General features: G+C 45.3%; 1 protein-coding gene across 1 annotated transcript in view; it reads right to left on the reverse strand.

Annotated features, from left to right (window-relative positions):
* Positions 1–203: 203 nt before the first annotated feature.
* atp7a (ATPase copper transporting alpha) overlaps positions 204–21,012 on the reverse strand; it is a 41,994-nt gene continuing 21,185 nt past the window's right edge. The window contains exons 12-24 of the mRNA XM_063189818.1: positions 20,363–20,454; positions 19,078–19,205; positions 15,620–15,774; positions 13,154–13,288; positions 11,386–11,580; positions 10,594–10,776; positions 7,946–8,186; positions 6,103–6,249; positions 4,919–5,061; positions 3,853–4,056; positions 2,339–2,456; positions 1,660–1,762; positions 204–755 (exon numbers count right to left, since the gene is read on the reverse strand). Of these exons, the coding sequence (XP_063045888.1) occupies positions 479–755; positions 1,660–1,762; positions 2,339–2,456; positions 3,853–4,056; positions 4,919–5,061; positions 6,103–6,249; positions 7,946–8,186; positions 10,594–10,776; positions 11,386–11,580; positions 13,154–13,288; positions 15,620–15,774; positions 19,078–19,205; positions 20,363–20,454 (2,121 nt within the window). The 3' untranslated portion in view covers positions 204–478. The remainder of the gene's footprint in view (positions 756–1,659; positions 1,763–2,338; positions 2,457–3,852; positions 4,057–4,918; positions 5,062–6,102; positions 6,250–7,945; positions 8,187–10,593; positions 10,777–11,385; positions 11,581–13,153; positions 13,289–15,619; positions 15,775–19,077; positions 19,206–20,362; positions 20,455–21,012) is intronic.

Genomic DNA, 21,012 nt, shown 5'->3' on the forward strand with positions numbered 1-21,012 from the left:
CCCTCCTTCGCATCAACCATTTATACGTCAAGTCCTTCTCTTCTTTCTTCTTTCATGTTGCTCTTCGCACCAAAGAGAGGGAGGGAAGGAGGCCGGCATTCAACCTCCACCTCTTCAACCACTCGCTCTCCCCACCTGTCTCTTCTCTTCTCTCTAATCTTCCCCCTCTTCCATGTGTGCCCCTCCTCTCTCCACAGAGGGGGGAGGAGAGAGATGGAGAGCTAGACAGAAACTGGTGAAAGTGAAGGGGACTGTCCTTCACCTCTTGGTCGTCGTCACTTGGTATTGCAGTACAGCACTACTACCTAACTGACCTCCTCACATCCATCCATCCATTCATCCATCCAAATCCTCGCCTGACTCTCCTCTCCACCTCCGTTCCGTTCCCTCCTTCCTCACACCATCTTATATCCTCGTCTCCGACTCTCCTCTCCTCTCCACCTCCGCTCCTCTCCGTTCCGTTCTCCCCTTGCCTGCTTCACACCATCTCCTCATCGCCGTGCGCGTCCCCCACCAGTAGCGAGTGCTTGTCGGGCTCGGTCATGGCCATGCCGTTGAGCGACTTGTTGTCGGAGCGCAGGGAGTTGATGGAGGCGCGGCTGTAGTTGACGATGCGATCCAGCAGGCTGAGTTTGGGGGACGGGCGGCGCAGCTCGCCCATGCCGATGTGCACGCTCACGTCCGACAGGCTGCCGGGACGACGCGCCCCGGGGCCCACGCGCTGCTCCAGCTTCTCCGCGCTTGGCTTGGTGTAGCTATGGAAACAGACAAGATCACACACACACAGTTGAGGTGGTTGGCTGGCATGAAGCGACACAGTTTGTGTGTGTGTGTGTGTGTGTGTGTGTGTGTGTGTGTGTGTGTGTGTGTGTGTGTGTGTGTGTAGGAAGGACTGAGTGGCATAATGTAAGTGGGCGCTCTGCATTTTCAAATGGGTTGTGTGTGTGTGTGTGTGTGTGTGTGTGTGTGTGTGTGTGTGTGTGTGCGTGTGCGTGTGTGTGTGTGTGTGTGTGCGTGTGTGTTAGGAGTGTTAGGCAGCTGCCAGGATGACAAGAGGTCCTCAGTCACTCACTTGGAGTGAGTCTGCACAGTTAAAATCCTCCTCCTGTGATATTTTTTATTCAATGACAGGATTATGTTTCAACTATTGTCTTCAGAATCAAATGGAATGGGGGAAAAAATCACAGAAAAAAATGATTTTAATGCAGACACTTCTGCACTCCAAACCATCAGTCAGCCTTTACCCTGCACCTTTTTTCATGGGATGTTCACAATTTTCACCCTCAACATTCTGGTTAATCAGAGCAGGGCATCTTGGCTGTATGGCTGTAACTACCATTGAGGACACAGAGGTCATGTCCTCAATATTTTTTTCAGTAATATAAAATTTATCTATGATGAAAATTGATATATGATCTATAACAATGATACATTCAGTCTGTACGACACCCCCATTTATCATCAAGGCAGTGATTATTGAAAACAAACTAAACAGTTTGACTGCAGTATTTGAAGCATTCTAAATGTACAGTATGCAGTACAGCATGCAGCATTTGTCCGCGGCATTTGAAAATGTCTGTTTACAGCCCTGCTTGGCTGTGATTGCGATTGTGAGCGTTAGGCAGCTGGCATGAGGACGATAGGTCCTGAGTGACTCACCACTTGAGCAGGAGGGAGGAGAGCACCACGGACACGGAGGAGGCCGCCATGGCCGCTGAGCCCATCCATGGCTGCAGTACCAGCCCGATGGGCATGAACACACCTGCAGACACACACATCAAGCAACGCACACATCAACACAACGCAGTCAGAACATAATTCTGGGGTGCGTTTCTTGAAAGCGTAGTTGCTAACAACCGTAGCTACTTTGTTGGTTCCAATGCAATTTTCCATTGGCAACTACCCAAGTTGCTAACTGCTAACAACTACGCTTTCGAGAAAGGCACCCCAGGACAACACACCAACAACATTAAGACACACAGAACATTCAGGACACAACACACACAATGTTCATGTTCATCCTAAGTGTACAGAGATGAGAGCACTAATGTTCACGCATCACTGTTATACGCAACGCAAACATCAAGACAACACAGTCAGAACATTCAGGACAACACACATCACATGTGATGTTCATGATCATCCAAAGTGAGAGCATATATGTTTAACACATTAATGTATTGCACTGCACATTGGTTAAATGTTTAAGCGTGAATAATTAGTGAAATATTTTTCAATAGGTCAAAGGTCAAAATTAGAACGGCAAAGCTTCAGATCAATAGGGAGCCAGTTTACTGTTAAGTGGTTTAACAGTTAACTGAACTGAATTTGAACTCACCGGCAGCAATAGGAATTCCGACCAGATTGTAGATGAGGGCAAAGACAAAGTTGATGCGGATCCTCTTGACTGTTTTCTTTGATAAATCTATGCTCCCCACCACGTCTAGGAGGTCATTCTGCAAATAAAGGCAGGCACACAGTTATTCAATTCCATTCATACCTGGTAGGAAATGACATTTCTCAATTATTACAATAGAGCAGAATTTTGTTCCCCTTTTATGTACATTGAACTTGATGAAAAGAATGGTCGTCGCACACTCAGAACTTCACGCAGCTACATTCAATAAGACCGCCAAATATTGTCTGCCGTACGCACCTCAACCGGTGTGCGTTTACTGAAAACCAAAGAAACCCTTTCATGTACAGACACAACTCAGAGCGGGTGTGGCGCCGATAACTCCAGTCTTAATGGATGAGCTGGTTCCCAAGTGGTAGGCAAGGATTGGAGCAGTGGTTAAAGTGCTTAGCCTGGTTCTCACTGACGGTGCGTGTGTGTAGCTCTGGAGCCCCCTTGGTGGAGAGCTACACACACTTCCGTCTGGTAGCGCTGCCATTAACATGATCCTCTGGAGTAGAGCATAAACGGAGCACTTATTGCTTAAATATCAACGGCAGCTTGCATTGATGAATCACAGGACAGATTATATACTATATCGACCCTTTGGAGTTGAACAGAAAATGTTTTTGGGGGAATTTCTTGGTGGCGAGTAGCAATAAATGCACCATTTATTTTCTGACTCAAGAACAGCATGCTAACTGCAATGCTACTGCAGTGTACACAAACGCACCGTCTGTGACAACCAGGCTATAAAGTGCTACCCACACATGCAAAGCATTTTCAGTCACCAGATCTTCCTCAGTGCACTGGGCATCAGACTTGTAGCCCAAAAGTTGCCGGTTCAACTCCCAACCTCCCAGTGCGCTACATCATCCTCCTCCGTGACTGAGGTACCCTGAGCATGGTATTGTCCCGCCGCACTGCTCCCTTTCGGGCGCCATTGGGGGCTGCCCCCTTGCAGGGGTGAGGCATAAATGCAATTTTGTGTGCAGTGTTCACTTGTGTGCTGCGGAATGCTCTGTTACAATGACAATGGGAGTTGGAGTTCCCAGTTGGGCTTTAAATTATTGCATCAGCTATTGGTGTGCGAGTTCCACTCCTTGCTGCTGTGGATTTCCCTTTCAAGTAAAATAAAATCTTTCCACTAGGGCTGCGCAATACATCGAACATGTAGTGTATCACAATATCAATATTGCAGTCAAACGATATCAAATTTCATAAAATCAAATTGAAACAATTTTTTAGTCATTTGTCTAAATTGCCAAAATATAGGCTATGCTACACACAATACATTCCGCTCTACTTGAGCCATTGCGAATGCAGAGCAGACTTGCTAACCAACACTCACGCAGAGCACCAATCTTGATCTCAATATAGACTGAAATAATCGTGAAAAAAAAAAAAAAAAAAAACAGATTTTTCCCATAATCGAGGAGCCCTAACTTTCCACCCACCCTGATGAGGACGACGTCTGCGGCCTCGATGGCCACGTCCGTGCCGGTTCCTATGGCGATGCCCACGTCCGCCATGGCCAGCGCCGGCGAGTCGTTAACGCCGTCCCCCACCATGGCAACACGCTTCCCCGCCTGCTGAAGCTGCTCCACCTTCGCCACCTTGTGGGAGGGCAGCACCTCCGCAAACACCTTGCGGATACCCACCTGGAGAGGGGAGGAGAGGAGAGGAGCATGGAGAGGAGAGGAGAGGGGGGGAGTGGAGAGGAGAGGAGAGGAGAGGAGACGAGGGGAGGGGAGAGGAGAGGGGAGAGGAGAGGAGAGGAGAGGAGAGGAGAGGAGAGGAGAGGAGAGGAGAGAGGGGAGTGGAGAGAAGAGAAGAGAAGAGAAGAGGAGAGGGGGGTAGTGGAGAGGAGAGGAGAGAGGAGCATGGAGAGGAGAGGAGCAGATAATTACATTAGACAAAAACTACAGTGTACCTCCTTGAACACCTTGCGGATACCCACCTGGAGAGGAGAGGAACAAATTATTATAATAGGCCAGTGTTTCTCAACCTTTTACTGCCCCATCACAAGCCTCCCAAAGCCTCCTTGACCTCACCATAAGCCTAACAACGCCCCATTTAGTGTTAAAAAAATCATATGGACTAATGCCCCCCAATGGCAACTAAGCACCACCCCATCTCCACCGTATCCTTCTCAACTCAACGATTAATCGAGTTTGTCTTGAGACAAATTTGTAAGCATTTTCAAGGTCTTCACCAAAAGTCAAGCAATTTCACAACCTTGAAAACACTCAATTGAAATTCAAGCATTTTCAAGGAATTCAAGCACCAGTGGGAACCCTGCTTGTTATATATCAAAGGGTGGTTACCTGTAGTCAGGCCAAGAGCAATGTAAATATTGTTTCTGATTTCTCGAAAAAATGGGAACTCCACCGACTTTGTCAGAAACCAGTCAACCAGTAGCAAACCTAGGGACGCGGGTCCACCACACCATTTGGGAAACATAAATTGTTATGCTCTTGGTCAGACCAAGTCTCGAAGTTGAGGGTAATCAGGTTAGGTTACCTGTGCGGCAATGGCGCGTGCGGTCCTGCTGTTGTCCCCCGTCATCAGCACCACCTCCAGCCCCATGCTGGTCAGAGTGGCTACCGCCAGCTCCGCCTCGGGCTTCACCGTGTCCGCTATGGCCACCAGGGCACACAGCACACCTACAGTACACACACACACACACACACACACACACACACACACACACACACACACACACACACACACACACACACACACACACACACACACACACACACACACACACGTTAGCTTCACCGTGTCCGCTATGGCCACCAGGGCACACAATACACCTACACGGGACTCACTAGTTTGACGCCCTCTCGTGATTTCACATGGTAATCAAACATTTCAAACAAGCGATTTAAGGTTAGGGTTAGGTTTAGGGTTAAGGTTAGGGTTAGGGTTAGGTTTAGGGTTAGGTTTAGGGTTAAGGTTAGGGTTCGGGTTAGGTTTAGGGTCGTATGACGTAAGCGGTAAGTCACGAAAGGGCGTCGAACTAGTGAGTCCCACACCTACACACACACACACACACGTTAGCTTCACCGTGTCCGCTATGGCCACCAGGGCGCACAATACACCCACACACACACACACACACACACACACACACACACACACACACACACACACACACACACACACACACACACACACACACACACACACACACACACACACAGGAGCACACGCACACGTTAGCTTCACCGTGTCCGCCATCAGGGCACACAGTACACCTACAGTACACACACAGGAGCGCACACACACACACACACACACACACACACACACACACACACACACACACACACACACACACACACACACACACACGTTAGCTTCACCGTGTCCGCTATGGCCACCAGGGCACACAATACACCTGCACACACACACACACACACAGGAGCGCACGCACACACACGCTCACACTTGACCGTGTCAGCTATGACCACCAGAGCACACAACACCTTGCATACACACGCACACACACGTTAGGTAAACAAACACGGCTATGGCACACACGCACGCGCACACACACAAACACGTTAGGTGAACATACACGATAATAGCCACCAGGGCACACAACACACTTGCAAACACACAGGAGCACACACACACAGGAACACACACACACACGCACACGCACACACACACACCCCCCTGGACTTGAGTTCTCTCACCGTCCACGGCCACCAGCACTACAGTGCAACCCCTCCTCTCGTGTTCCGTCATGGCCTCGTCCACGTCCGCCCTCAGCTGCAGAGCGTTCCGCCGCATCCACTCCCGGTTGCCCAGCAACACAGAGTAGGAGGCCGACTGCACCAAGGCTGTGGGTTGGAGGGAGAGAAGAAACAAACAAAACAAAAACAAAAAAAACACAGATGAAACAGATCAAAAGGCACAACAACCACAAGCGGTACTCAGTCAACCAATACAATGTCCCTGATGTCTTAACTCATTTTAGCCTAAGGCACCTGCAAAAAAAGCCTGCTGAAAGCCTAAGCCCTTTTTGAGAAAAGGTGCCCTCTGTCTATTAAAACCTAATATGTCGCTACTTACCGAGAGGCTGTGGGTCCATGTTGAGGGTGTGTGCAGTTTATAATGTACAGTATGTAGTATATACTGTGTGTCTGTAGTACTGGGTCCATGATGAGGGGATGTGTAGTTTATAATGCACTACACCAGGAAGACTAGCGAACTGCTACGGCATAAGCTAATGGGGATCCTTTAATAAAATAAATAAAAATAAAAAATGCACAGTATGTAGTTAGTTAGTATATACTGTGTGTCTCTACTTACTGAGTGGTTGAGGGTCCATGATGAGGGGGTGTGTATGAAGTATACAGTATATAATATACCCCCCATACTCAAATAGCGGCCCGCGGGCCACTTGTGGCCCGCGGGGCATCTATTTGTGGCCCTCGAATAATTTTGAAAAATTAAAAAAAAAAAAAAAAAATTTTTTTTTTTTTTTTTAAGGTCCGATCGCGCTGCCGGCTCTTATTTTGAAATCGCGCCACAGACGCTAGGAAGACGCGTGCCGTGCCCCGCCCCCTCAATCAGTTTCTCCCTGCAGGCTCCAAACAGAAGTGACTACAAGGGTGGGTTGTTGTGAGGTAGACTACAGAAGGGGAGGACGGTATCAGAACTTGTAAATAAATAATTTACAAAGTTCTCTTTGCCTCGTTTTTGAAAGTAATGGTCCACATTTCATTGCAAACAGTGTGTTAGGACTTCGAATTGGTTTAGCACTAGCTGTAGCTAGTTGCTAACACAAATGAAGGCAAATTGTGTTTGAGCTCTGCTGGCAGCTAACTAGTGGTAGCCTACTTAAAAACGAATTGCTTGATAAACTTTTCACACTTTTAAACAGTCCCCAAATAGTTCGTTTGGAATGCTAAGCCCCTCTTAAGACTACAAACAAAGTTATGAGCAACTTGACAATTTATTATTGGCTGTTGCATGTAATCAACATTGCATCAAATGTGCCATTTTCTTGTTGGCAAAACCTGAGGTGTCCTCCTCTTTGCTGGGTCCATGATATTATTGCATTATGCAGTATTTATGTGAGAGCTGCATAAACAAAGTCATCATATGCAACATTTGTTTGAAAAGTGTTATCTTCAGGCTTATTGGTTTTCTCACTAAGAAATAAATATTTATGGATGTAGTCTGCAAATATAGGCTAACAAATAATCTTGTGTCATTTAAAAAAAAAAAGAAGGGTGGCAATGAGAGCACGGCAGGCACCTCACCCAAAAGTGCTCCAGGAAAATGCAGGCCAGGCCCTGTAGTCGTATGAGAGAATTCCCCCCCCATCCTGCCACTGTTTTTGTGCTTACAAAGGCGTTATCATTTTTTGTTATGGTTTTTTTTTTTTTTGGGCGGGGGGGGGGGGGGGGGGGGGGGGGGTCGGGGGGTCGTGGCTCGTGTTGGCCCTTTAATGGGAGAAATTTTGAAAAACTGGCCCTCAGGGACTTTTAATTGAGTATCCCTGGTATATACTATGTAGTGTATACTTACTGAGTGGTTGAGGGTCCATGATGAGGGGGTGGTGCGAGGTGTCCGCTGCTCTGCCGCTGTGTGTGTCGCTGACCTGCACCAGTACGGCGTTGCGCTGGTTCTCCGCCCCCTCCCCCTCTCCGTCCCCGTCGCTGTCCTCGCGCCGCAGCAGGCCTTCCGTGTTGCTCACCTGGCAACGGATGCCGCACCCGGGCACCGACTGGAAGTCCGTACACGTGCCCAGCGACTCCGTACCCAGCTCCTGCAGGTGGCATAATCAAGTGAAGTCAGTCGGTTTTATTGTCAATTTCTTTACATGCACTGGTCATACAAAGAATTGAAATTGCAAAAATTCTCACTTTCCCATGCAGACGCAGACATAGACTTTAGGTGTGGACATAGACAATTAGACATAGATCTAGCTAACTTTCAGGGTGTAGGGCAGTGGTCTCAAATTATGTTTTCTCCAAGGGTGAAATTATGTAGAGCAAGTGAGGCTGCGGGCCAAACCAACATCCCAACCCAATGAGAAACAAGGACAGAGCGCAGATTTTCGCTTTATCGTTTTCCCAGCTTGTCAATGTCTGTTATGAGACAGTTAGCATAAGATCTAATTCTCTGTTAAGTTTCAGTGATAGAAAACCACACACAGGTACGTTTTCATTTGTTCTGATCTCATGACGGGTCAAATGTTTGCCATGCCCAGGCCCGGGAGACCAAGGATGTAGGGCAGTAGTTTTCAACCTTGGGGTCAGAACCCCGTATGTGGTCGACTGAAATTCAAATGGGGTTGCCTGAAATGTCTGTGTGTAAAAAAAATATTGATGATTAAATACCCTAATTAATTAATGAATACTATGATTGAAACGCCACATACATCCTTATATCAGAACTATCTACAGGTTTACTTGCCTACAAGTTATCACAGTATTTTTCCTCAGGTGTGTAAAAATATGTCTATGGGGTCCATAGAAATTTGGGATGTCAAAATGGGGTCACGGACCAAAACAGGTTGGGAACCACTGGTGTAGGGTGTCCCATTCACACATAAGCCTCATCCTACACCGTCTATTGGTGAAATGAAGGGGAGTGAAGCACAGTAACTGCCAAAAGCATTTGTGCAGCGCATCTATAGAAATGCCACAATGGAAAAAATAAAGGATTAGGAGGTACAATTTGCAGGATTAACATGTCTGAAATACTCCCAGCCAGACCAAACCTTTCTGAAGACAAAGACAGATTGACAAATAAGTGAAAGATTACAGCAAAGACAATGGGTCAGTTGCGTAAACCGTGTTAGTCACAACAACCTTGCTATGGCAAGACCCCCTGGTTCATGCAATGTCTTGTCTTCAATGCTTAGGTTAAATATGAGTTTTTTTGGTACCGTGTCTTGATGTTGTACATTTTACAATGTGGAGCCATAGAATCATTTTTTTCTCCTCATTCCTACCCTAATGTGTACTATACTGAGCTTATAGGTGGTGGAGGTGTGTTTAAATGAGCGGCGCCCGGATGGGCAGCGGCCAGAGAATACTTGTACAGTGTATTCTTAAACGCAATTTCGTTGTCAAATTTGTTTGTCAATGACAAATAAAAGCTCTTGATTCTTGATTTCAGACATTAACCCATGCAGTGTAGTGTAGTTTAACTGTGGGCTACGCCTCCACGAGTCCAACATGTTTGAGCGTGTACCATAGTGTAGCTGTGGAGGACCTGTGTGAGACATGTCCTATGTAGTATGGTGTAGTCAACAGTGTGTGGAGCTCCTCTCCACGATGCCCACCTGTATGAAGCACCTATTCAATACATAACTTAGCAAATAAGTGGGCATAACCTAAGGCAGTGGTTCTTAACCTGGGGTGCGGGCACCCCCTGGGGGTGCGCCAGAGATTTCAGGGGGTGCATGGAATTTTTTTTGTGTTGAGGTTGTGACAACAATCTGCTAGGAAACATTATAATTAGGCCAAATCAAAACCAAATCAAAGCATGTTCTGGTCCCCATGAAAAGTCATAAAGGTATTGATTAATGTCTCAAGCAAGAATCATTGTAATTAATCACTTAAATCCTTTTTCAGTGCTTAGATACGTGTAGAAGTTTGGGTTGAGGGTGCGCAGCTTGTCTTTGGCACAGGTTAGGGGGTGCGTTAAGGAAAAAAGGTTAAGAACCACTGACCTAAGGTGCTGGTTACACATACTCGGATATTTTTAAATTCAGGGTTTTTTTATGTGTGTGAATCCGACATGTGGATAAAAATAAAAACTCCATTGTGACAGATCATGCGTTTAAGCCCCCTAAATGGGATATTTTTTAAAACTGGAGTTTTGAAATGCACATTCTAAAACTCGGCTTACGTGTGATCAAGAGACGTTTCCAAAGATATCCATATACAGCCGCGGCAAAAGAATTGAGATTTCATTCTTTAAACTACTGACATTTCCTTCGAATTTCGAATGAAAATATTGTCATTTTTTAGAGCATTTATTTGCAGAAAGTTCCAAACGGTCAAAATAACACGATGATGAAATGCTTTTAGACCTCCGGAAAAAAAACAAAGAAAACAAAAGTAGTAGGACCACAAAATTTTTTGAGGTGGTCTCTCAATTTTTGCCGCGGCTGTATGAGTAAACAGCCTCTATGCAGTGTAGGCTGTCAGCATGTTTGGCACCTGTTTGCAGTAACGCGTGATGGCTGCTCCCAGCGGGTGCTCGCTGTGGTTCTCTGCAGTTCCCACTATGGCCAGCAGGCGGGAGCGTGGCACACGGTTGCCCTCCACCACCATGCGCACCTGGATCACCTTGGGGGCACCGTACGTGATGGTGCCCGTCTTGTCAAACACCACCGACTGGATCTGCAAGAAAAATATCAGTTTGCTTATTTAATACAAAAAAAGAGACTTCTCAGTGGTTTTACCTAGGGGCTGCAATTGCACATTCTGAACTGAAGGCACTTACTTATTGCACATTAAGTTGTACAATTCAATCATAGCCATCGCTGTTGTTGCCACAAACTATTACAGAATGGGTTTGGGGCAATGTAATCTGCAAGATGAAATTAATGTGTGAAAAAAGTAAGTTTTACACAAGTCCAGTACATGCCCATGCAACTTAAGGGTCCGACTGTTAATCCATCTATGGGTGTAGCCATAACACAGATGGCAACACGACAATGCAATGTTAAGTTTAATATTTAGCTGAAGCACTTCATTATATAACGTTTTAAATGAATTTCATGAAAATATTATTATGTGTATTCACAAGCAAATTCTAAATGGCCTGCTAAAATGCTTTATTGCCTTTTCATCATTGCTTTGGTTAGACACCATACAGTGCTTCGGTCAGATTTGTTAATTTGTTAAACATGTTAAACAGTTTTTAAATGTGCTTTATAAAAATAAAACTAACCAACTAGCCGACATGGGCAGCCGTGGCCTAAGTTGAACTCTGCCCCCCCCCCCTACCTTGTGTGCCATCTCCAGGGGCTCCCCTCCCTTGATGAGGATGCCGTTCTGGGCGCCCACCCCCGTGCCCACCATGACGGCCGTCGGGGTGGCCAGGCCCAGGGAGCAGGGGCAGGCGATGCACAGCACGGTGATGGAGGCCTGGAAGGCAAAGCGCACCACCGCCTCCGCCTTGGAGATGCTCTTGTTGTAGCCCTGAGGGGGACGAGAGGGAGGGGGCAACTGGTTAGTAATCAATAGCAACATATTAGCCATTATTCCTCAGTCATACCAGTTGAGCTAGGCTAAGCGCACCACCACCACCTCCGCCTTGGAGATGCTCTTGTTGTAGCCCTGTTTTAGCCATAAGGGGTTGTTGAGAGTAGAGAAATTAGTATTCATGCTAAGCCCCCCCACCCCCCACCCCACACACACACACACACATTTGGGCTTACATTGTTCACGGGGACCAGTCCGGACGGGGTCATTTCCCGACCCTGCCCCATCTCTCTCACCCAGTCATTTCCTGTCTACTCTCACACTGTCCTATGATAATAAAGCCCAAAAAGCCCCCAAAAAATACTTTAAAAAATATAAGTATTATTCTACATTCTATGATGGCAACATATTAGCCATTATTCCTCAGTCATACCAGTTGAGCTAGGCTAAGCGCTCCACCACCACCTCCGCCTTGGAGATGCTCTTGCTGTAACCTTATTGGGGGGACGGTAGGAGAGGAGATGGACAACTGGAGTGTGTTTCTCGAAAGCGTCGTTGCTAACCAAGTTACCAACTGACTTGGTTGGTACATTGGCAACCTACTAAGTTCGGCCCTCGAGACATACAGTAGGTTCCCCACCCCTGGGCTAGGCAAAGCACACCACCCACCTCCGCTTTCGAGATGCTCTTGTTGTAGAACCATGAGGGTGGACGAGAGGAGAGAGGGACTGTTAGGGACGTTTTTCCCCCTCACACAAATTTAAGTGAAAGCATGAGCAAAAATAAGTGATCTGAAGGCAGTCAATAGTACTGAGATGCTGTGAGGTGGATACAATAATCATTTTTTGAGTTGTTTGCTAACGAGGAACAGAAACACAGAAAAATATAATGAATTGACTTCGCCCTGAGCAGGGACGAGAGGAGGGGGCAGCCTCTTGCACAGTCTCTTGCACACCAGCTTTCAGCAGCAATTAATCAGCTCAGGGCAGTCAGAAGGCAATACTGATATATTGTAAAAATTGCAGCAGACATTCACAACCTTTCGAGTTACAAACAGAGAAACATGGGCAGATGTAGTTGATTAATTTCAGAAAATTAATACCAAACATCATGGAATGTCTAAACACTACAACCTGAGTGACTGGAAACACGCGTCAGAAGTAGAAGAAGGCGATGGCAGAGAAGGTAGCGGTATTTCAGAGAGAGAGAGAGAGAGAGAGAGAGAGAGAGAGAGAGAGAGAGAGAGAGAGAGAGAGAGAAAGAGAGGGAGAGGAAGCTGTGGGAAGGGAAATGTGGAGTGAGGTATAGAGATGGGCGTGTGTGTGTGAGAGTGAAAGAGAGATGGAGAGAGAGAGGAAAGATCGATAGAGAGAGGAAAAAACGATAAAAAGAGAGAGGAAAGGGAGAGAGAGAGAGAGAGAGAGAGAGAGAGAGAGAGAGACAGAGAGAGAGACAGAGAGAGATAGAGAGAGAGAGAGAGAGAGAGAGAGAGAGAGAGAGAGAGAGAGAGAGAGAGAGAGAGTGTGACGGAGGGAGAGAGAGAGAAAGAGAGCAGAGGAGGGTCACTCACAGGGAAGTACTTCTCCACGAGGGGGAAGTTGACGAAGCCGATGAGCACCCAGGCGACCAGCGTGAGGAGGGACACGGCACAGATGAAGGGCACGAAGTAGCCGCTGATCTTATCAGCAAACTGCTGAATGGGAGCCTGCAGGAGACGCCACACACAGACACACGCACACGCACACGCACACGCACACGCACACGCACACGCACACGCACACACCTATATGTTACACACTGTGGAAGGCAGAACGTCAAAACGAAGCAAAACATCAAAACGCATCTGTAGAGCAAAAACAAAATAATAAAGGTTTAAATGCATGTTGCAAACTTTTCCTCTCATTTTCAGTTATACTTTATTTTGGTCGGTATGCTAGAAGAAGAGAGAAAAATATCTGTTTAGGTGAAGCCTGCTCAGTCTTCAGCCTTTATGAACTTCCACGATACGCGCACGTTTTAGTTTTAGGCAAATTAAGACGTGGCAGAAATGAAAGGGGTGTACTACTCATCATTGCTGGGCAGTGTATGACTGGAGGTGGTGGCATTGAAGGGCAAAACTAACAGTGTGGGGCCCTACCCTGGCGCTAATGGTAGGGCACTCGTATGCTATGTGGCTGACCCGGGTTTGATTCCCGGCCCAGGTCCTTTGCTGGCCCTTCCCTGTCTCTCTCTCCCCACTTACTTCCTGTCTCTCTCTCCCCACTTACTTCCTGTCTCTCCCCCACTCGCTTCCTGTCTCTCTCTCCCCACTTACTTCCTGTCTCTCTCTCCCCACTTACTTCCTGTCTCTCCTCCACTTGTCCTGCCTGATAACCGATAAAGGCTTGAAAAGCCCCCCCAAAGAAACTAAAAAAAAAAACCAGTATGGAAGCAGGGATTAAAATTAACGCCGTCCCGTCGTCCCGGGGCCGTATTGAATTGCCATCGGGACGACAAGATATTTATTTTGGGACGACCTCGGGACGACGAGAATTTCGGCTGACTGCATTTAAAAAAAAAAAAAAAATAATAATAATAATAATAATAATAAAGTTTGCATCAAAAAAGTTTCCATAGGCTAACATTTGTAAATCAGAGCGGTGCTTGGTCGGAACATAACATTTAGGATTTGAAAGGAATGGGACTGGCTGCTGGCGACCTCGCGTGTGTGTCGTTTTGCGATTGACAGAATTGCCTTAATTGTTGCCGAATGTTGGACTGCACTGTTTGCTTACGACTCAGCATCACGCGAAAGCATGGGCGAGAAAATATAACAAGTAGCTTACTTTTCTTGCTTTCACACAAGGCTGTAGACTCTGCTAGTTGGCCTCCGTTACACAAGCATCTTGCATGCACCTGTGTTACTAAAACTACGAACGGCACAAAGGTGATTAGGATTTCGCCCCACCATTCTTTAAAAAAATGCAACATATGGAGCAGCGTTTCCGTGTTTTGTTGGCTTCCAAACTATTTCTTTTTTACATTTCTAAATAAATGTAAGCCTACTTGCATGATGGATAGAACAATGTTATGTAGCCTTGGCCTATCAAAGGGTAAAAATTATTTACATTATGGATATTTATGCCTCATTGTGAAGCTATGGTACCAAGTCCAATGTGATGCCATTTATTTTTTCTCTCTTGAAAACATGTGCCCCTCTGACCCAGGCAGGCATCACTGGTAGGTGTTTGGTTTAATGCCCAACAAGTTGCTGACATTGTGCACAGTATGCCAAAAAGCACCAGTAGCCTACACCTCCAGTCAGTGATAAGCCTATTTCTTTAACCATGTTTCAATATAATACAGTAACCAGTGGCCAGACATTTGTCTTTAGGATGGACCGTCCATCTTTTCAGTGCCTTGTCCGACAGCATTAAGCCAGACACTGGTTGATTAAAATGCTTTAAAATGCATGAAATAGCATCTAAGAAACTCAAATTTTCTTGGGGGAGAACCCCCAAACCCCCCGTGCAAAAATATGTCAGTCTTTTAACTGTCGCAGAATGGTCACCCTAGAAAAATATCAACAGTTTCGGGACGTTTCGGGACGATTCAGAATCATTTTCTGGACGGTTCCGGGACGGTTGTGAAAAAAGTTAATTTTAATCCCTGTATGGAAGGCATTTTAACACATCTTGTCTGCACCCTGACAAAGACCGCATTTGTGATTAATAGAGCTGCCTGGAACTCACTCCTCCACATGGCGTGTTGTGACGCACTGTGATTCATTTTCATCGAGGGTGACATGACTGGCTGCAATTCAGAAGCACACACACACACACACACACACACACACATTCATCATGCGCACATGACGCGCGCACACACACGCGCGCGGCTGTGTTACATTGGAGGTCTGTGGCTCCTCAACCATCTTGACCATCTGGGAGAGGGTGGTGTCCACACACACGCGAGCAAAAATGCGCGCACACACACACACACACACACACACACACAATCAGCACAAGCACAATAATCACGACTGCGGCTGTGTCACCTTGGAGGTCTGAGCTTCCTCCACGAGCTTGACGATCTGTGAGAGCGTGGTGTCCAGCCCCACGTGGGTGGCCTTGATGAGCAGAGAGCCGTTCTGGTTGATGGAGCCCGCAATCACCGTGCTGCCCGGCTTCTTAGTCACTGGCATCGCCTCTCCTAAACACACACACACGCACACACACACACACACACGCACACCACACACACAGGCATGCACGTCGCAGGCACGCACACATGGAAACAAAACATGAAAATTACTAAATTGCCTTGATTGACCACAGTTACTGTTAGTTTAAAAAAAAAAACTTAAACGCTAAGCGCACGCACGCGCACACACACACACACACACAAACACACGCACGCAAGGAAACAAAACATGAAAATGATTAAATTGCCCTGAATGACCACAGGAATGACCAAAAATGACGCAGCAATTATTTATTTCAGTTCGTAACTGCCTCCTCTGCACATAAAAAGACATCAAGAGTGGAATCTATTTAACACTGCCATTTAATCTCTGATAAAATAAATGGCCATTGAAAGACTAAAATGATATCTAACACCATCTTATCACTATAATATACCATCTTGGTTAGGTTACAAACAGATGTGACCCAATTATGAAAAGGCGAGAAAAAGAGAACTTGCTCGGACAAGGCTACATTTTGTGCAATGGCTCTAGCAGTAGGGCACTGGGCTGCTACGCCGGTGACCCGGGTTCGGTTCCGGTGTTCCGGTCCGGGTCCTTTGCCGAACCTTCCATGTCTTTCTCGCCCCGCTAATTTCCTGTCAATCTCTCACTATCCTGTCATAAAATAAACTAATAAAAGACCTAAAGTATATATATAAAAACAAGGCCATATTTTGATTTCATTTTCCTGTTAGCACTTCATAATGCCAACAAGAGGAAGAGGACACAAAGGCGCAGTTGTAGCATCCTGCAGTCATTATTGAGCAACATCCTCTCTTGGAGTGCATCAAAGCTGCAGACCCTTTCATATCTACAAGGGGATGTTTCAAACCTCCGGAACAATCGCATAGGTTTGGAGGGCTGCGGCGCTAGTATTGTATTGGCAATCTGAAGGTGCTCTTTGGTAAAAAAATAAGTATCCAAGGCACTCCTCCAAAAGGTTAAAAATATCTTAAATATACAGCTAAATCATTATAGAAATGTTAAAAATGCCAAAATGTTTCGGCCCAGGTGTGGCCATCATCAGGGCAGAGTCAAATGTTTCAAACCTCCCTTCCCATGCCTGTGTTGTTGCATGGACTGTTCTTTTGAAGTCAATCTACTGTATGTGTAAGCGAAGGGGAGTAGAGTTGCCCAGTCGGGACTGCTCACCAAAAATAGCGATACTAAGACAGTCAAAAAAAGATGAGGCGCACACAAGGCTTTTAAGTTCAAAATGTGTATTGTGGCCGACAAATTACAAACGAAGTCATCGGAAAAAGCTCTTTTTTGACTGTCTTAGTATAGATAATCCAGTAAAAACAAAAATCATTTAATGCATACTCATAGTGGCATTAGTTGTGGTTGCCCCACTCTGACGTGTTCTACTACTAAAACGTCATTGACCCTATGTATCCATATAACAACAACTTAAACTGGTAAATGTGTTGTGTCAAGATATGGCAAAAGCATGATCTCAGATAAATAGATGTCTAAAAGATAAATACCGGTATGTACGTGTAACTCCAGCAAATGGATTACCGGTACAACTTCCTTGTCAACTTTCACATCAATCTTGATACAGGAAGGAGAGTTTGCTTCCAATGAACCTCTCCCCCTCCACTAAGAGCTTAAAAGCAATGGATAGAAGCACATGTCAAAAGCAGACACAGTCCAGGTCTTGTTCAGGACAAGACAATATGACTAATATGTCCATCTTCCAAGAATAGCCCTCTGTGAATGGAGACAGGCCATGCTATTATACTTCTCCTGTTATGACATGACCCCTCACAGAGTTGCACAAATGCACCCCCGTACAAAGCCTTTGTGAAAGCTATAATAAAAAAACACACACAATGCCTAATATGTCCACAGCCGTACAGACAGAATGTCTGAAGATGGGTTCTTATCAATGAGGCAGCCACAATAGCTGAAATGGTTGAAATAGCAGGTATTCAACTGTGGTACCTAGGCTGTTCTTAATGCTAACCATGTGTCCTTAAACAGGAGCAGCGAACTGTACTGCTATTGACTGACAGAACATTCCATATTTTGTACACTATCTATCTTCCCTTCTCTAATGTTACAAATACAAATACATACAGACAATCATAAACACATAGATATTCATTCACACAAAACAACTTCACCACAGTCACCTACACACACAGACAGACACACACACACATATGTGTAGAGACAGACACAGGCAGACACACACACAGACAGGCCCAAACACAGACCTTTCACCTCACTTTCCACTCCACTTTGCACGCACGCACGCACGCACGCACACACGCGCACACGCACACATCTACACAGTACACACACCCATACACGGACCGAGGTGACCCCGAGTTTATGGCTCAGCTCAGCTGAGGACGTACGGTAATAATCTACATAACTCTGATCTGATAATCCAGAGCTCCAGTACCTGTGATGACGTAACTCATCAGCCATGATAGTGGCCACTGATAACTAGGGCTGGGCATCACAGCCATGTTCCTGCATCGATTCGATTGAGATACTTAGGGCTTTAAATCAATTAATCACGATTCAATTCAATTTGATTCAATCCGTTCCCTACTTGGTGCCAGGATTTCTCCCAGAAGATGCTATAGCCTATTTTTTTACATTAAAAAAATGTGAAAGGGCTGTCGCTTGACAGTGTTAACAGATTGCTCATTTTTATTTACTAGGCCTAGGCCAAATTGGTTAATACCTACTGGGTATTTTCCATAACCTAAATTAAACAAAAAGAACACAAAGAAAAACGACCTTGTGCCCTGTGAATCAATTATATGTATTTTAAGTGAAATTGATTCAGAATTGATTAAATTGATTATTTTACCCAGCCCTACTGATAACACACTAACACAATTTATTTTTTAATTCTTTTAAGTGTTTCTTAAAGTCAGTTTTGTTTCATGTTTGTGATAAGCTTTTTTTCTACAACATTAAAACGACGGAATGAACATTCTCCAAAAAAGGTTGCTCATTCCATAGTTTTTGTCAGGGGCTGGGCGATATGGCACAAACGTCATATCACGATGTATTGAAATACAATAATGTATAAAGTGAAGACAACAACACTAAGTAAGTAGACATCACTCTGATACTGATAGTAAACATCCTCACTGCAAGACGATCTATACCATTTCTCCACTTTGGCAGATTCGAGACAATCTTGTACTCGATTTCACGATTCACAATGTTATATCGTCATATCGCCCACCCCTATCAGGGGTTGTTCATCAATCTGATCTGATAATGTCGCAGCTCCAGCCTACCTGTGATTAGTGACTCATCAGCCATGGAGTGGCCCTCGATGACGCGGCCGTCTACGGGGAACTTCCCCCCGGGCACCACCTTCACCACGTCCCCCCTCTGAACCAGCTCCACGTCAACCTGCTCCTCACTATGGGAGGAGGGGAGGGAGAGAGAGAGAGAGAGAGAGAGAGAGAGAGAGAGAGAGAGAGAGAGAGAGAGAGAGAGAGAGAGAGAGAGAGAGAGAGCGCGAGAGCGAGAGAGAGAGAGAGAAAGAGAACAATGCAGACAGATAAAGACCAAGGGAGAAAACAAGAGAGATTAAAGGGTTGGATTGAGGGACATAGAGAGAGGGAGCAATAGATATCGAAAAGAAGAAAACGAAAGGGAGAGAGTAAGTTAAATGGTAAAAGAGAGGCAGGTAAATGAATGGAAAAGTAACATGTCAGAGAGGATAAGAAATCACAACAGACAGAAAAGGACAAAAAAAAGAAAAAAGGAGATAAACAAAGGAGATCATACAAAAAAGAAGGGTGAATGGACAGAAAAAGAAAAAGAAGAGAAGAAGGGGTAAAATAATTGAATTGCTAAAGAGGGAGGGAGGGAGAGAGAGAGAGAGAGAGAGAGAGAGAGAGAGAGAGAGAGAGAGAGAGAGAGGGGAAAGAACACGTCAGCATGTCAGCCTCACTTATTTTTGTGTGTTCACTAAACACATGGTGCCAGCAAGATGAGACAATTCACATTGGATGCGAGTATCCAAATGTAAAAATGGTTTGTGACATTTAAATACACAAACGTGTCATTTAATAAGGGAAAAAATGTGAAAAAGGTGAACTACACCTATATTTAGAGTAACTAAATATTCTTCATAGTTAGTACAAGTGTTGCAAGGCAAGGGACAAAAAGGGACTATAGACCAGTCAAAAAGCCATATAGTCCTGTGAGACAAGTGCAGCTAAAAAAGAACATTGGGTGAATTCCAATATGCGGCCTCCCGTCCTCGGTCTGTGCTTGTGGCCTCGTGTTTCTCTGACGCCCCGGCGTCAGCCTCGAGTAAGGACGGAAGTCTGCATATTAGAATGTACCCACAGAGTGGGTAATTATCACCCGGTGAGCAGACGGAACGTCTCCTGATTGGCTGAGCAGGTGTCCATTATTCCCTGAGAACAGGACATCTATGATGTCATGCGGCCGCCACATAGAATGCTGACAATATTTAAATAAAAACCCTATAGAAATCATGCGGAGAATATACCCTCAGCATTCCTAAGTCAATACAGGTAAATAAAGACAGACACCCTACTGTACCTGAGCACAGACATATCACTTTTCAGAGTGACAACTGTGGCCTCAGTGGCCTGGAGGGACATCAGCTTAGAGAGGGCCTCCGAAGTCTTACTCTGAAACAGAGAGGAAACAAGACCACACATCAGAGCGGAAGTAAGTTGTACAGTGAAAGAATCCAATACGCAGGGCTGGTAAACAGATTAATCAAACACTATTGATTACACATCTATTTCATATATGATGTAAAAGTTTCTCTGGTTCAGAAAGAATAATGAAAATAAATGCTTTCTATACTATTCTATTCATGTTTATTCCAATAAAACCCCACAACTTCGAATAAAAATCAAGGAAAAGGGCCCATCGACTAAATAAAAGAAAAATAACAATGTATAACTAGAAACGCACGCAGAGAATGCAGACCTCCTCCAAGGAAGCTGTTTGATAGAATATTTGACTATGTTAACACCTTTAAAAAAAACTTTTTGCAGAGTTAGAAACTGGAATGTCAAAATTCGCCCCATCCCGCAATGGTGAAGAATCTGGATCCATACCGAACCAAAATGTTATCACTTGTTCCTTTTGTTATTTCCAACAACTCCACAAAGTTTCATTCAAATCCATTCATATCTTTTTGAGTTATCCTGCTGAGAGAAAGACAAACAAACAGACAG

Source organism: Engraulis encrasicolus, chromosome 23 (assembly GCF_034702125.1).
Source record: "Engraulis encrasicolus isolate BLACKSEA-1 chromosome 23, IST_EnEncr_1.0, whole genome shotgun sequence".
Classification (NCBI taxonomy): Eukaryota; Metazoa; Chordata; class Actinopteri; order Clupeiformes; family Engraulidae; genus Engraulis; species Engraulis encrasicolus.